Source organism: Apostichopus japonicus, chromosome 1 (assembly GCF_037975245.1).
Source record: "Apostichopus japonicus isolate 1M-3 chromosome 1, ASM3797524v1, whole genome shotgun sequence".
Lineage (NCBI taxonomy): Eukaryota > Metazoa > Echinodermata > Holothuroidea > Aspidochirotida > Stichopodidae > Apostichopus > Apostichopus japonicus.
Genome location: NC_092561.1, coordinates 11118040 through 11134272, shown reverse-complemented (window position 1 = coordinate 11134272; position 16233 = coordinate 11118040). Strand labels below are relative to the sequence as shown.

At 35.6% G+C, this 16233-nt stretch overlaps 1 protein-coding gene across 1 annotated transcript in view; it reads right to left on the bottom strand.

The window, feature by feature from the left end:
• Positions 1–4795: 4795 nt before the first annotated feature.
• LOC139967269 (protein kinase C-binding protein NELL2-like) overlaps positions 4796–16233 on the bottom strand; it is a 33167-nt gene continuing 21729 nt past the window's right edge. The window contains exons 9-17 of the mRNA XM_071970873.1: positions 15758–15872; positions 14767–15021; positions 14126–14248; positions 13340–13435; positions 11709–11849; positions 11170–11354; positions 9665–9835; positions 8681–8914; positions 4796–8103 (exon numbers count right to left, since the gene is read on the bottom strand). Of these exons, the coding sequence (XP_071826974.1) occupies positions 8053–8103; positions 8681–8914; positions 9665–9835; positions 11170–11354; positions 11709–11849; positions 13340–13435; positions 14126–14248; positions 14767–15021; positions 15758–15872 (1371 nt within the window). The 3' untranslated portion in view covers positions 4796–8052. The remainder of the gene's footprint in view (positions 8104–8680; positions 8915–9664; positions 9836–11169; positions 11355–11708; positions 11850–13339; positions 13436–14125; positions 14249–14766; positions 15022–15757; positions 15873–16233) is intronic.

Genomic DNA, 16233 nt, shown 5'->3' with positions numbered 1-16233 from the left:
TTTGGACGAAATCTACAAACAAAATGCTAAATTAAACCAGTTCGCGGTTGACGTTAATCCGTAATTTGACATGAGTTCTGAAATTAATACCTGCCAATTACGTCTCAAGTTAAATATTATAATATTATTTTGCCTTCTGTCAACGCTAAGAGCACCCCCCCCCCTCCATCCCTCCCTCCTCGCCACATACGCTACCCAACGAGATAACCTGTTACAATGCACCATGTGTACGTTTATAACTTTATACCATCGATATGTTGACCGTCCTAAGTTAATCCGATATTGTTATTTGGAAGCTGCAATATGATATATTACGTAACTTCAACACCGCACGTGTGAACTCACACAGGCTGATCAGTGGTTAGGATTTGTCTAACCGAAATATTTTTTGCAACAGCTAAACAGATTTAAGCAGGTTAATGAAATAAAACCGGTGGACTAAGACGCTGGACAGAAAGTTTTGTAGTGACTGAATAAATGAAGCCTACTTCGATGAAACTGAGCTTCATAATTATTTATATCATATTATTATCATAAATCAAGATAAGATAACGTTTGAAACTGTACTGTTGAAAGAATATTCCAGAACAAAATGATAACTTCAGACAAAACAATTGAAAGGACGAGATATGGGAAAAGAACTGTCAAAATCCCAAAAAACAACTTCTAAATTTGATTCGGCACATACAAATTTTACTGGAAAAAAATTATCCAATTTTAAAGAGATACTTAGGATTTTGTAGACAGGGTGTGAACGATACATTTATGTCTTTCTCTACGATACATCAAGTTCTTATTTTTAGTTGGACTATCTTTTCAACATTTTAGCGGATAGAACTCAGGAATAAACATTCATAACAGTATCGTACCATGGTTACAAGTGCTTGGTAATGGGACCTATTGCAAAAGTGGTCGCGCGCGAAACTGGCTCCGCCCACTCAAACTCTTTGCCCTCCCCATCAGACCCCCCCCCCCTATGAAAAAGTCATGTTACGCCACTGTAATCACTGTAGATCTACTACATCCCTAGGAAATGAAACCTTCCCGAACATGCGTTAGCAACGTGATTTATCACACCTACCTATCTTCTTCCAGTCCCCTCCTGGCCTCCTGGTTCACGTCCGTCCAAGTCTTGCTCCCCAGCTCTGAGGTTTGTTAGAACTGTATATGCAGCTTACAGCAAATATATCATCTGTAGTATAAACTAAGCGTATACGCTATATCATTGCTCATGCATGATCCGGTTGTAGTAGGGTGAGTGTTAGCGGATATACGCGTTATATATGCGTTATGTACCATTTTGTAAATAGCTGAAACAGTGTACAAATCTTTATCGCAGGCAGACCACTGATAACTGAACAAAAGTTCACTCACCGTTTTGTCACACAAATTCTCACGTCTTCTAAATACTGCTTCAAACAACAGTTTGATGAATGTACAGTTCCCTTGTCCTGTGGCTTAGTCCTAGCCTCCTAACAGAATATCTGCACATCACTTCCCTCATGATAAATGTTTACAAATAAAAGCGTGTATCCCAACGCCTATGGAAGCCTGACAACCAAAGCAGGAAGCTGCGTTATAGTAGCACACTCCTATTATGGTCTATATCAGTCCGCCCGGATGTTCTCCTACCTCAGAAAAAGTCCCAAAATGCAGTAGAAAAACATCTTTTTTGATACGTTATCAAACAGGAGTTTTTTTTTGTGTGGCTTGTATGTTGAAGAGCATACATGGAAGTACATGTGGTGCAAACATTTTATACCCCTTTAGGCCTCACAGGAGCAGCGTACGAAAATTGTTTACTACTGAGTGAAAAGGTTTGTTTACAAGTGACGAAAACTTCCGGCCCGAATAGCAAAAAATCTACATGGTCATGATACAGAAAATTGATAGTGCCATGATAGGCCAACTTGTCAGCTATATCGGGTTATGTGTAGCGTTTAGCTAGTGATAACTCCTATCTAGACTTATGTATAGACCACATTACTTTTGTGATTTAGTGTGTAAGCAGGGAGTTGTATGTTCCATAACAACTCCCTGGTGTAAGTCAATGGGGCTTTTAATGGGGGCATGCTACCATGAGAGGCCATGAAGACTAAGGATTGTAGTTAATTATAACCTATTTATTTTGATTGTGTGATTTTTTTCCATATTGTGTGAGCGTTCTTATGTTAGTGGTATGCTTTGAATAGTTGTCTTTACATGATTGTAAACAGCGGTGTAACGATTAACGTGGGGGCTCGGGAATGAAGGATTAGATGGACCCCTACAGCGAGCCACCATTCGCTGGGTGGGTGTGGAGGGAGGGGGTAGTTTATCTTCTTATGTCTAAACATGATAAAAACCGTGCGTTTAGATAGATAAACAGAGACAAGATGACAACAGGTTGTGATATTTATTAATGCCCCGAATATTTCTGATCGATATAGCAGGGCCCTACATGTAATTTCTTATCATCACCTCAATGGCGAAATAATACTATGCATGTACAGTGTGCTGTGTGCAACATATTTCGTTTTGGGCTTGGGCTCTTGACCCAGCACCGGATTTGCCCCACCCTCAGTCCCCTGGCTTATGTCGCAGATTATAAATTTATATACGAACGATGTCCACGGTTAGTATACTGTGAGAATTTAAAGGTTTGCTGTATTGGCCCCAAATATGCTTGATATTCAAATATGGTCACCTTTGGTCAAAATTCCTAACTTTTTTTATTACTACCTTCGAGGAAATTTTCCTCACTGGGATATTCAGTCATCTTGTGTGTTACTAAAAAATGTCTAAGAACAATTTGGAGAGTAAAGACCTCCAGCTAAGTACCTTTCGACAACTTCTAGCAATTATAGCGTGCTATAATTTTGGGCCTATACAGACTACCTTTAATTGGTCAGATGCCTCGGACTCGAGTACTTATCGCCTCCATGATTTTATTTTTCTTACTTGTGACCTGACTTGAACGTGAATGACTTGACTTGATACTTGACTTGATACATGATCGTGTTGTTACTTAACGTGGACGTGGACGTGACTGACAAATTTGACTATTACCAGCTGAACACACCGGGTCCGCACGGGACAATAGAAATAAACAGATTGCTATGTCGAACTCGAAAATTCGAGATGTAGTTGAAAACGCTGACCTCGGGGATCCGTGAGGAACTTTGTTTGTGGACCTAAACTTTGACAAGTTAATTAGAACTTCGAGATGCAAGATAAGGAGACCGCGTTCTTCGAAACTCCACAAACTCTTCTTGATACGTTAACGAGAGGTTGGAAATGACTAAATTTGCAGATTAACCATGTACATTTCATATTTACAAAGAAATTGGACACAGGATTAAATCGATTCAAGATCACACGGTTTTTGACTATTTTGATTTCTGGACGTCTATAACAATGATGCGTGACAGAATTCCCGAAAACGCGTCATAAAAATTCGACGACCCGTTGTAAAAGATTTCCACGAGAACATCTTGTAATTTCCGCCAAAACTATATATACAGTAGCGTTCTCGAATATAGTTGGCCACATCGGACAAAAATCAGGGATTAATCAGTTGTGCCATATATTCGAATTAATGTTACCATTAATTCGAATATATGATACCATTAACTCCAGCCAATCAAAAAACAGTTTCATATCGATTATATGGTTCCATGAAATTGAATATAATATATTCGATTTAATGGTACCATATATTCGATTTAATGGTACCATATATTCGATTTAATGGTACCTATATTCGATTTAACGGTACCTTATATTCGATTTAACGGTACCTTATATTCGATTTAATGGTACCATATATTCGAATTAACGGTACTGTATATTCAATTTAACGGTACCATAAATTCAATTTAACGGTACCGTACATTCGATTAACGGTACCATATATTCCTTTTAACGGTACCATATATTCGATTTACGGTACCGTATATTCCCTTAACTTTACCATATATTCCATTTAAAGGTACCGTATATTCCATTTAACGGTACCGTATATTCCATTTAACGGTACCGTATATTCCTTTAACTTTACCATATATTCCATTTAAAGGTACCCTATATTCCATTTAACGGTACCGTACATTCCTTTAACGGTACCGTTTATTCCTTTTAGCGGTACCATATATTCGATTTAACGGTACCGTATATTCGATTTAACAGTACCGAATATTTGATTTAATGGTACCATATACTCCATTAGGGGAATATGATGATGTTAATTTTTATATTTTTTTCCCCCAAATAACCATTGATTTGGGTAACACCACTTCCTGTTGGTAAAGGTGTTTCTGTGTGTATCTTTCCTTGTGGGTTATCCCTTGCTCGTGTGCATTAGGAGCTAAATTTTGCTGGAGTAATAAAGCGAGGAAGGGGATGGGGGGGTCGGGCAAATTCCAAATTTCCCGATTGATTTAGTTTTCTTATTGAGGAGAATGCATCCATTGGAATGATTTATCTCTCATTTATTGTAGGGGGGTGGTGGTGAGTGGTGTCTCGATATATAATATGTATCAAATGTTCATAATCATATCTATGTTTCTTTGTTTTTTTATGAGGGCTTATCAATTTGCTGAATATTCTCATGTCATACTTATAAAACAATTTCAGGTCACTACAATACCTCTGGATAAGGCTTTTAAATATTAAAGAAACCAAAAGCCTCCAGTCCTTCATCATTTCTGCCAAAATGAGTGAAAAGATAGAGAACTTGATCAGAAATGAAATAAGTAACAAGACAACAGATATTACTGAACAAAACAGAAACAAATGAGCAACACCAACAAAAGTATACATTTCAAGTACGTCTTAGTTTAATTTATCAGATACATATACGTTGCTATCACAAGAAGAAAAAAAATATATATAGATATCATTAAAAGATGAAATGAAATAAAGAAAAAGCATAAATAGAAACAATGGAAAGCATAACATGGACTTATTAAATCTACAAATGCCATCCACTCATTTGACCAAGACAAAAATATTACTCATTAGACAAATGTTGATCTAAATATTAACACCAACCACAATGGAAATTGGATTTGGATTATGAAATAACTCCCTTTGAACAAAACAGACCTCAGTTTTGTTTAGGTACTACATCATTATTCATATATGTAAAGCTTTCGGTATTTATTTTGACCTTTACATAATAAAAGGGGCTTTGAAATGTTTTAAAGAAGCTTCTCTAATTAAATAATTCCGCTTAACTTCAAAAGAAAACTTGAAATATGTGGTTACGTGTATAAACACCATATTTTTAATGGCTTAACTGTTATAAACTGATGAATTCTTCAGCAATAGAAACAATATTATTGTGATGACATTAAACCACTGACATTTTTAGTAAGAATAGAATTAAGTATTCACATCACATGAAATGCTGCATATTTTTAACCCCCCCCCCCCAAAAAAAATAGTTTCAGCTTGGTCAGGCCATCATTTTATGCCTCTGCAACAACTAGCTAGGCAATCAAATAACCAGAAATGGGAACCTTGGCCTTTGAGAACAAAGGTGTTTTACATTCATTTGACTGTTCCACAATTTGCATCTGACAATGGACGTTTATGTAAACATTTGTTATCACTCTATCGATTTATGCAGTTACTAAAATACCTTTGAGGTGAAAGTAAACATCTAACACATAGAGTAAAACAAAAGTGATTCCAAATCTCAGAAAGATGTTGAAATGTTTTACCCACTATGCTGCAAACTTAGCCAATAACTTGTTTCTTAATTGGAGATGTCTCTTGAAATAAATGTTACCTTTACATTGTAAACATTTGTCTTAAATATTTCTAAAGACTTGGAAGGAAACAGTAGTGGATATTTCTCTTCCTATTTATGTTTAAAGCAGAGATGCAAATATTTGGGAGTCTAAATGGTCTGAAATGATGTATGGACATTTTGAATACCTCACCGAAAATAGGAAACAAATGATGTGACGACCTGGTAAAGGCAAAGAAACAAACCCATTATCTGTATCTTAAATGACAGAGGAACTTTAGATAAACAATTATCCCCAACAGCACACCAACCCCCAACCCCCCCCCCAAAAAAATCATTCTTGTTCAAATTAAATGATATGCTGCTTCAAAAGGCATTGTGCAATGAAATCTTGAGGTGAACTGTTGTTTTTTAAATGAGTTTACAACTTTGTCACTATAATACTTGAATAATGTTAGAAAAACCATCATAAGCAAGAATAGAAAGTAAATTATAAAAGGAAACATTTCAATTATGGCATTTGTACTTGTTCAAGTCTTCTTATAGTATATGATGGAACACTGAGAGATATGTTTGCTTAGTTCAATGCTAACGATTTACTTTATTATTCATTTTTAGCTGTCCGAAGTGTTAAAATTTGATTAAAGTTTCCATCGGACAGATTCTGTTCCATAAAAAAATGGTATATTCCTCCTTCTATATGCACCTACAGAGTTCATTCCCAACATGAAATGCTCTTTGCCTACTCATAACTTGAGTTACCAACAAACTATATCATTACCCTAAGTCATTAATTTCTCATACACCTTGTGTGTTAGGCTACTCACATCGCCAAGAGAACAGAAACATATGGAGATGGCTTTCTTCTAAAATGGAACAATTGTCTGCTGCAATGTTTGTTACAAAAAGATCTGCTGACTAATCAGAATTTATTGTTAATTCTGTACATGAAAAGAGAAAACATATTTACAAAAATGGTATATGACCACACAAAAAGGAAGAAAGTTATGGTAAGAGTTCCTCTGCAGCATAAACAAAACCAATTTAATCAGGTAAGTACAATGATAACAATGCACCGAAGAAATATCTGTACTGACCTCAAACCTTAGCATGCTGAAATTACTCAATGTTTTCAAAATCAAGCAACAAGTAATCCAGCTCTGAACAATGTTATTTACATTAATGTTGTCATCTAGTTGTTTCACTTATGACATATGTTGTGTGACTGGCAGTAAATCTATTTATATTGCAGAAACAATATAGAAATGTTACAGTGTGACAAGTGGTAACCATTTCTGATATCTCTAGAATTTCCGTTAGGCAATACTAATTAATTTTTAATGTTACAGAGATTAATTGTTTAGAACATGTTTCACTTCTAAGAATTCCACGGCTTTAAGAGAGCGGGTGTGTCTAAAGTAGCTCAATGACTAAATGTTTTGAAAAACTATATTATGTGTCATATGCTATACACCAATATGAAGCAAAAAACATTTACTTGTATTCAATAAAAACAAAACAATTGTCATATGTATTAAAACCTATATATATCTGTACACTATCTGGAAGCCTCTATTATAATATGCAGGTGGACACTGTGGAGACTAAGAAAAAGTTACCAACTCGGTGTTAGATTTTAAAGCCAAGTTTGTTGTTCAACTACACCCAACCCACACAAAACACCCATTATCTCAGCGTGTACTAAATATTTGTGTACATGCCTCACAACATGCTGAGACATAAATGGTTGTATTCACCCTCCTATGGTATCCTCCATGGGACCCCCAGTCATCCCTACCCCAACAAATTACAAGTTTACAGGAAGCCTGCCTTTCTCAAATTCCACCTCATGGCATTCAACTTCCTCATTTTACAAGACTTCCTTCTCCATGACCCATACTCTTTATTCACTGCATATGTATCAAATTAAAGTGAAAAAAGTAATATCTCCAAGAACCATCTTAAACAGACAGCAAACTTTGCTAACTGTTTGTTGCTTTACTGATTTAATATTCTTGTTCAATGAGAGAGAAAAGCAGCTGGATATATTAATCATCTGGTAATCACTAACAGCTTACATCAACCAGTAACAGCTAACTGTGAGGCTTACAGCCCAAATAAAATATATATTATGTAACATCTTCTATTAATCAGTGTACATAAGGGTCAAGAACAGGCAGGTCAAAGGTCACAGGGTGAATCTAGTAGACTGAACGGAACGCACCACTACTACTTCAAGAGTGAAGTTGATGGATGGATTTCCAGTCTTTTTGAATGAATCCATTCCCTTTTTTGATCTCTGAGGATGTGGTATCATCTTAGAGTCCAGACTCACATAATGAATTATAGTGGCAACAGATATTTCCTCCCTGTAAAAAATCAAATGTGAAATATAATTCGATTGTATTAACATTTGGCTACAAGCCCTTAGTTGGTAATCCTACATTTGTGGCTTAGAAAACAAACATTCAGTAATAGAATCTTTCATGGCTGTGTTAGCTGTGGGTCATAGTTTAGAGAAATGTTGACAGGTGGCAAACCTTCCAGCAATTGAAATGGGTCTTTTTCCTTTTTCATTTTACCCATTCCACAATTTTACATGTACTTAAATTGTCACAAACTGTGCATTTATTGACCTCATACTGACCAAACATGTAAATTTCAAGGTAAATTATCTGTCTTGTGCAGTATTAAAAAAGACCAGTATGAACATCACACTCACCAAACAAGTAAAAAACAAAATAATAATAATAATACTGAATTTATACTCACCAAGTATATGAATTTCTTAACGACTAAGACTATACTAAAACATTAGTTAATTCCTTTATGCTTTAAACCATACTAAAAGGAGTATTGAGCTAATACTCACCGTATAGATGCATTCGTTACAGAATTCCTTTATGCTTTAAACCATACTAATAGAAGTATTGAGCTAATACTCACCATACAGATGCATTCGGTACAGAAGTCCTCATCCATGAGCCACCTTTCGTTGCTACGATATGACACACCGTTTGCGGTACACCTGGTCTGCTCTGCGAGGTTCTGTGGTGAATTAATGACAGCATCGCATGATGGGTGAAGCTGGCATCTAGGACAGCATTCTCCAGTTGGTGTGTAAGTATCTCGGCAATTAGCTGTGGGACACTCCATCGGGGAACATTCCACGAATCCAGACTGTAAATATCAAAATATGGATGTTTCAGTCAGAACTGTGCACTCTTATAAATTAAAAGAATTCTATTTAGTGTTTTAGGACTTTCCAGTCAGAAATACACAGAATATCTAATGTTTAGCAGATAGATGATCTCAACTTAAGACATTACAAAGATATTACAATGCTGGCACAAACCGGTTTTCCCCCAAAATCCAGTGATGAAGTCAAATGACATTTGAAGTAAACATATCAAGTGTTTTGGGTTTCATTTTGAATAAGTCACTTTAAGAAGCTCTGATCCACTTGTTCCTTGTGAAAGACATTAATGTTAATATAGTATGTAGATCCTGCAGTACATAAGCAAAATATTTTCAGTTCAAAGTAAATGCAAAAGTCAAAACCTAAGAAAAACTTGCAGATCAGTAACACATAAGCTAATTGCCATATTCTATTCACATGGCTCCTTTACTGATTTGCATGTTGTAACTTCAATCTGGCTCTAAACACAAGGTCCTGCTAGGATGAAAACTTCAGAAACCTCAAATGTTTATGCACTATGCTCAAAATAGTGCATACACTTCTAGTGTATAGATAGTGTATACACTTCACTCAGTGCATACATATACACTTCACTATAGAAATAGTGCATACACTTCACTCAAAATAGTGCAATACACTTCTATGAAAACTCAAGCATCTTACATATTAGCAAGGAAAGAATCTTTTTGCAACACTTTGAAACAAAAGCAAGTTGATTTTAAACATCTTACCACACATCTGCAAATCTGACAATCATAGACCCATGATTCTTTGTCTTCATAAATCACTCCTGTGGACTGGTGCATGCACTGAAGTGATGCCTCACAGTGAGGGCAGCATTCAATGTCCACATTAGAATTGGAGCAATCACAGACTTTGGGGGCACACGACATGACTCCACGCTGAGCAAAAGAAAGAGAGAACACTGTTTGTAGTGACAATAGCAAATATAGCACAGTCATTGCAGCCCAGGAAAATGCATTTGAAATAAATTACTACAAACTATTAGTACATGCATATAAACCAATTCCTTTTCAAGCACCGAAATACTTAACTGATATGCTAACTGTGTACAAGCCTAAGAGAACATTGAGATAGGCCAGTTCCCTAACACTAGTGGTCCCCAGAGTAAGGACTGCTACATACGACGACAGACAATTTAACTTTGCTGCTAAAAAGCTATGGAATGCACTGCCAAATAATATCTGTGATGCCATACCATTAGCCACTTTGAAGAAATTACTTAAAACTCACTTTTAGGAATGTCACTGTAAATCTATATTGTTTTTTAAAAAATTTCCTTATAGAATACATATATATATTTTTATATTAATTTTCAAGCTGCGTCCATTTTATTTTTCTTATTCATATTTTAAGGGTTTTGTCATTTTGTTACTTAAATGTACTTAAAACTAACTTTTTTTCTTTTTTAGGAATTCCACTGTAAATCTATATTATTTTCAAAATTATTCCTTCGTTTTTACATATATATATATATATATATATATATATATATATATATATATATATATATATATATATATATATATTATATTAATTTTTAAGTTGTGTCAATTTTATTCTTCATATTCATATTTTAAGGATTTTGTCATTTTGTTGTCATTGTAAAGCGCTCTTGAACATGAAAGAGTACTATATAAATTTGGTAAATAATAATAATCATAATAATAATAAAACTCTGACCTTAACGTACTTTGGTAGATCGGATGGCTTACCAAAGCAGTTTATTTATTACGTTATTTATTTATTTAGTTTTTTATTCACAGATTATTACTTAAATAGCAACTTGACCTTTAATTTTGTTTAATACATACAAGAAATAAACATGTGTGTTCAGTATGAAGCAGGATTTCAAATTGCACATCTAACATGCCTCTTAACTTTTTGCTTAATAATTGAATTTGATTGATTCTTTGCAGGTCATGTACAAATATAACATAAATTTTACTTACATATGTCAAGTTTACCTTGCATCCACTGAATGCACCAAAGATATTCAATTTCCAAATATTTGATCAATTTCTCATTGTACATTCCATTGCATAAAGGACTCCTGAGAACTGTGTGGTTCTCAAGTTACATGAGTAATATGTGCACTCTCTTATATTCTCTGCAAGAACGTCAAGCAGAATAGTGGGAATAAATTTGGTTTCAATTTTTAATTCAAGTTTCAATTTCTGTAGAACCTTTTTTCAACAGTTGTGATTTTCCTCACCTCACAAGAACAACTCTGGCAACCTTGATCCCATGTACTTCCGTCTTTCTTGGACTTCTTCTTTGAAATCCAGCAATTGGGGTCACAGTTACCCCCGGGAGAGCATCGACACTCATAGCTACCTTGCAGATTATTGCAGAGAGTCCCCTTATGACATGTGTGGCCTTCTGCACATTCGTCAATATCTAACCATCAAATAAAAAATAAAGCATTCATAAGGCGTTCACCTTAACATTTCCATGAATTTCAATATATGCTTAATGTGATATCACAAACTTGCAAAGTTTTTGTGCAGCTAAAAAAAATCACTAAAAATAACTGCAAAGCAGAATAAACTGTAGGCATTCCAAAGTTTGGAATTCTTTGGCAACTTTGCTGCAGGCTTTATAAGCAAATGTTTGGTATAAACTTCACTCTGCTGAGTTTGTCTGTCAAAATCACTTCTCTTTTACACCTAAACCTTTAATTAGGCACCAAACATTTTGTATCTGTAACTCAGAGAGTGGAAGAAGCAACCACAGGTGTTGTTTCTTTCTTACCTACGCAGCTCTCCCCGTTGTCGGTGATGGCTCCTGTCCTCCCGAAGCCTACGTTACATTCGCAGTGGAAACTTCCCACCAGATTTACACATTGAGAGTTTCCTGTGCAATCATCAATTTGGCGTTCACATTCATCCACATCTAGGGAAAGGTAAACAAGTTTGAGTAAAGAATTTAATAGACAAAGCTTCCAAATTATTCCACAAGGTATTTAAGCATTGAATAAACTTGAAAACAGAACTTCAGTTTTGTTGCATTAGGCCAGAATCGATGTCTAAATCCCTGAGAAAAATGTCTTATTTCAAAAGTCAAACCAACTTACAGAGAAGTAATGGCCACACCTACTTCAATTGTAAGGGTGTAATGAGAAGAGTGATTCCTGACAAGAACTTTGAAGCTAGAATGAAATGCAACCATCTGCTTTAACATATATAGGATGATATATTATATGAGTGTTAGCTCAGTGGTTAATGCCGGTGCCTTTCAATCATAAGGTCCCAAATTCGAGTCACTCCAAGATTAATGCATGTCGTCCAGTTACAGAGTAGTTGACAATTGACAATTCATAATCATGGACGTTAAATATGAATCTAAGAGACTGACTTCGGTCAGCTTGCGGCTTTGATAAGCCAATGAGGCTTCTTCGCGAGTTCCTGCTTGCAGGAGGATCTAAAATACATACATAAAATACATATATGTACCTTCTGTATATGGAGAGTTTTAATATATTCATAGCTTCTAATCATGATGTGATGTCTTTGTAATTCTGCAAATAGTAATCTACTGTAACTATCCAATCATTCACAACATTAAGTGATCTAGACAACACATAATTTACATCTTTACAAAAGTATCAATCAACATTTCTATCAATCAATCATTCTCCATTTTCTTTCTCCATCCCATTTATTGGCTCGCATACATGTTATTGTCAATATGAAAAAAAATTCCATATCTGCCTCATGCTTAGTAAAAATCAGAGGCAATGTTTCCTTTAACTTGAAAAATGGAATAATGTATATCAAATATGCTTAGCTAAAACGAAAGAAGCTGAAAACAAATGAACAATTATAGGGAAAAAACAAGAATCCTTAAAACTTCTTTAAAATGTACAGAGTACTTATTGTTTCTTTATTGTAAAATAGTGTTTTACTTCTATTAAGCAGACAAACTGATAGATAACGAGCTGCAGCATCACACAGTGTGTCATCCCATATCACAATTAAACATGAAATATTTGGTGTCTTCATGTTTGGTATCATGTGGTCAGTCAGAACACTGTTCATGAAATAGTTTGTATACGATTGGTAACTCTTGACAAACTGAAAAATGGAGAAAAACCAGTACTGATTGTGTGACCATCTTTAACTATTTTAGGAGTGTTAGCTCAGTGGTTAACACCCGTGCCTTTCAATCATAAGGTCCCGAGTTCGGTCACTCCAAAATTAATGTATGTCGTCCAGTTACAGAGTTGTTGAAAATTGACAATTCATAAACATGGACGTTAAATATGAATGTAAGAGACTGACTTCAGTCAGCTTGCTTTGATAAGCCAATGAGGCTTCTTTGCGAGTTCCTGCTTGCAGGAGGATCTAAAATACATACATACATACATTTGAATTTCTGCTTACCATTCTGACATTGTTTTCCTTTAAAGCCTCTAGGACATGTACATCCCCCGGATAGTTCACACTGTCCACCATTCTGACAAGGAGGGAAGCATTCAGCTGTATAAAGAAAACCATGTAATATGAAACATTTGAATTAAATGAACATATCGCTGTTTGTATTATTTCTTCAACAGATGACTGAAATGTTACATTTTCCCTTACTGTAAAGGTAACATCACCTAACATGAAAGTTAGCATTTTTGTTACAATATATTTGCAGTTAAATGGTTGCACCTTTGTATTTTTGCCGTTACTTTCTTAAATTACATCTCCTTATTAATTAATTAATCCACCTGTCCCATCTGTTTTCACAACTCGTGTATTTGTAAGCTTTTGTCACTTTGCTAGTGGTCCTTAACAGGGGCCCAACAAAAGTTGGTCTGGACCTTGAACTAATCCGGTGTGCAGCCCTTGAACCTTAAGAACCCTATTGGCCTGATGTATAAATTGCTCAATCTAGTTACAGTGAGATTATAGTTCTGTGTGACCCTTCGCTCCAACTAATTTTCCCCACGTGGCCCATTTTGGCCTGTTATCTGTGAAATGACTAAAAGTTTGGCAATGATGTGTATGGTCATGATTATGTGATTATTAGCTACACAATAGTACCAGCAGAGAGTGTGGAGTTAGGAACAGGTTACTTTGTGTCTATAATGGAAGCATAACGATGCTTTAGTTGAGAACCAATGCTCTATCCTAATCATCATCATCATTTTATTACACCTAAAATGCTGCAAAATAACTTACGTATACAAGTTTCTCCATTGCCAATGAAACCATCGTTACAGACGCAAGAGAAACCGTCTACGGCATCAACACAAGTAGCATCAGCAGAACAGTTATGGCCTCCTTGGGAGCACTCATCGATCCCTATCGTAGACAAAGGAAAAGATATATGAACTTATCATATAGCATGGTTCACTGATCAATTGTATATTTTGACAATGTATCAAACTTTCAAAACTGTAACTGCTCCCATCAACTACAGCATAGCAGTAGGTAAATAGCACATGCCATGTTATGCTTGGTGGGTGTAGGATGGGGGTAGAAGTGGGATGGGATGAGGGTGAGAGTGGGATGAGGGTGAGTTGGGATGAGGGTGGGGTGAGAGTGGGGTAGGAGTGGGTTTTGGAGTGGGATGGGGTTTACACTGAAATATACAAATAAACTTTAACAAGATTCAATTTTTTTCATTACCCTGATAAACAAATAATTGCACTCAGAAATTTACTTACTAATTTATTAACATTAATAAAACTCCCAAGTTATATAAATTTTTGCAATTGAATAAGTTTACATCTGGTCCCAACAGATATCCTTTACAGTTGAAGATACCTTTAGCCCCAGTGGGTAGAGAAAAGGGTGTACAAGGAATTGATGAAACTTACTGGTGCAATGGGTATCACTAGCCCTTGAATAACCAGGTAGACAGTCACATCTGTATGAGCCCTGGATATTGACACAAATGGTTCCTTCCTGGCAGTGCATGACTGCATCAGAGCCCTCTGCACATTCATTGACATCCACACAGGTATCTCCTACTCCTTTAAATCCTCCAGGACAGACACATTCGTGGTAGGTAGAGTGAGAGAGACAGATCTTTGGTGCGGTACACAAGTTTTCAGCATTGCAGAAATCGTGACCTGTGAAAAATTTAAGGTTAAAGAAAAAAGCAGAGTCATTAATGGATAAAACAATGATATACAACTACACTTATAGGATAAGCTATTACACTAAGGAACTTTATAAAATATGTTTTAACTTTTAGGGCATAACTTTAACTCATTCATTCATATAATATTGAATTTTGAATTTGAATTTATTGTCCACAATTGGAAATTTGGCTTGCACAGGTCTTAAATAAAAAAAGAAAAGAAAAAAAGAAAAACAATAGTGTAAGTATCAATAGACTGCGATACACATACAGTAATACAAACATATATACAGCAAATCCTACAAATAAGTAACTTATCTTCTCACTTGTGTATTAAATATATGGATAGAATTAGGCACAAATGAGTATCTGTAGCGGGCCCTAAGTGTACGTGGTAGGCATATATGCAGTCCAGAGCGGTTGCAATTTTAGTGTTCAAACAAAGGGTGTATTGACATATTTGGATAGCCTTCAAATATAACTAAGACTTCTTCATAATTTCAACCATTTACACACTGTGCTGTTCATTAGTGAGTACATAAACAATAAATCAACTACAGTAAACTCGTGTATCTACTAAAGTCAAGCAATTCCTTAATTTCATTCGGTGTCACCGTCGTGGACTAACAGAACTGTCTGGGACTTTATTTATCACTAAACGTTCAAGCAGAGTATCCAGATTTGCATAAAATACAAACCACAAAGCAGTAGCAATACATACACACCTTCACAGAATTGACAGCAGCTACCAGGGATGCTGAATCTCTGATTAGCTGGACAGCTGGGTGTGGTACACACTGAGGAGATAGGGTCCTGTGATATCTGTCTCTTAGTTCCATCCTGTCGAGAGAACAGTTTAACAACTCCTTGAAATCAATAACAAGAAAACACTCATCATTACAGTCATGTGTTAGCTACCTATGGTTACCTTTAAAACAAATATACGGTGAAACTTTGAACCCCAAAGAACATTATACCAGTATCCCATGCTCAAAGAGGTTTACAGACTCCAACATTTCATATGTAGTAGTGTATGGTTTAACACAAGCTAGCTGTGTCGGTATGAAAGCATCTCCCTTCATACAACTATATGACTACAGAAAATACAGTACAAATAATGTTGAGAACCTAGGGAAAATATGTTACTTGCCTAATAAAATTATTACCATTTACACAAAGCTAGAAGATGACCAAAGCAGAT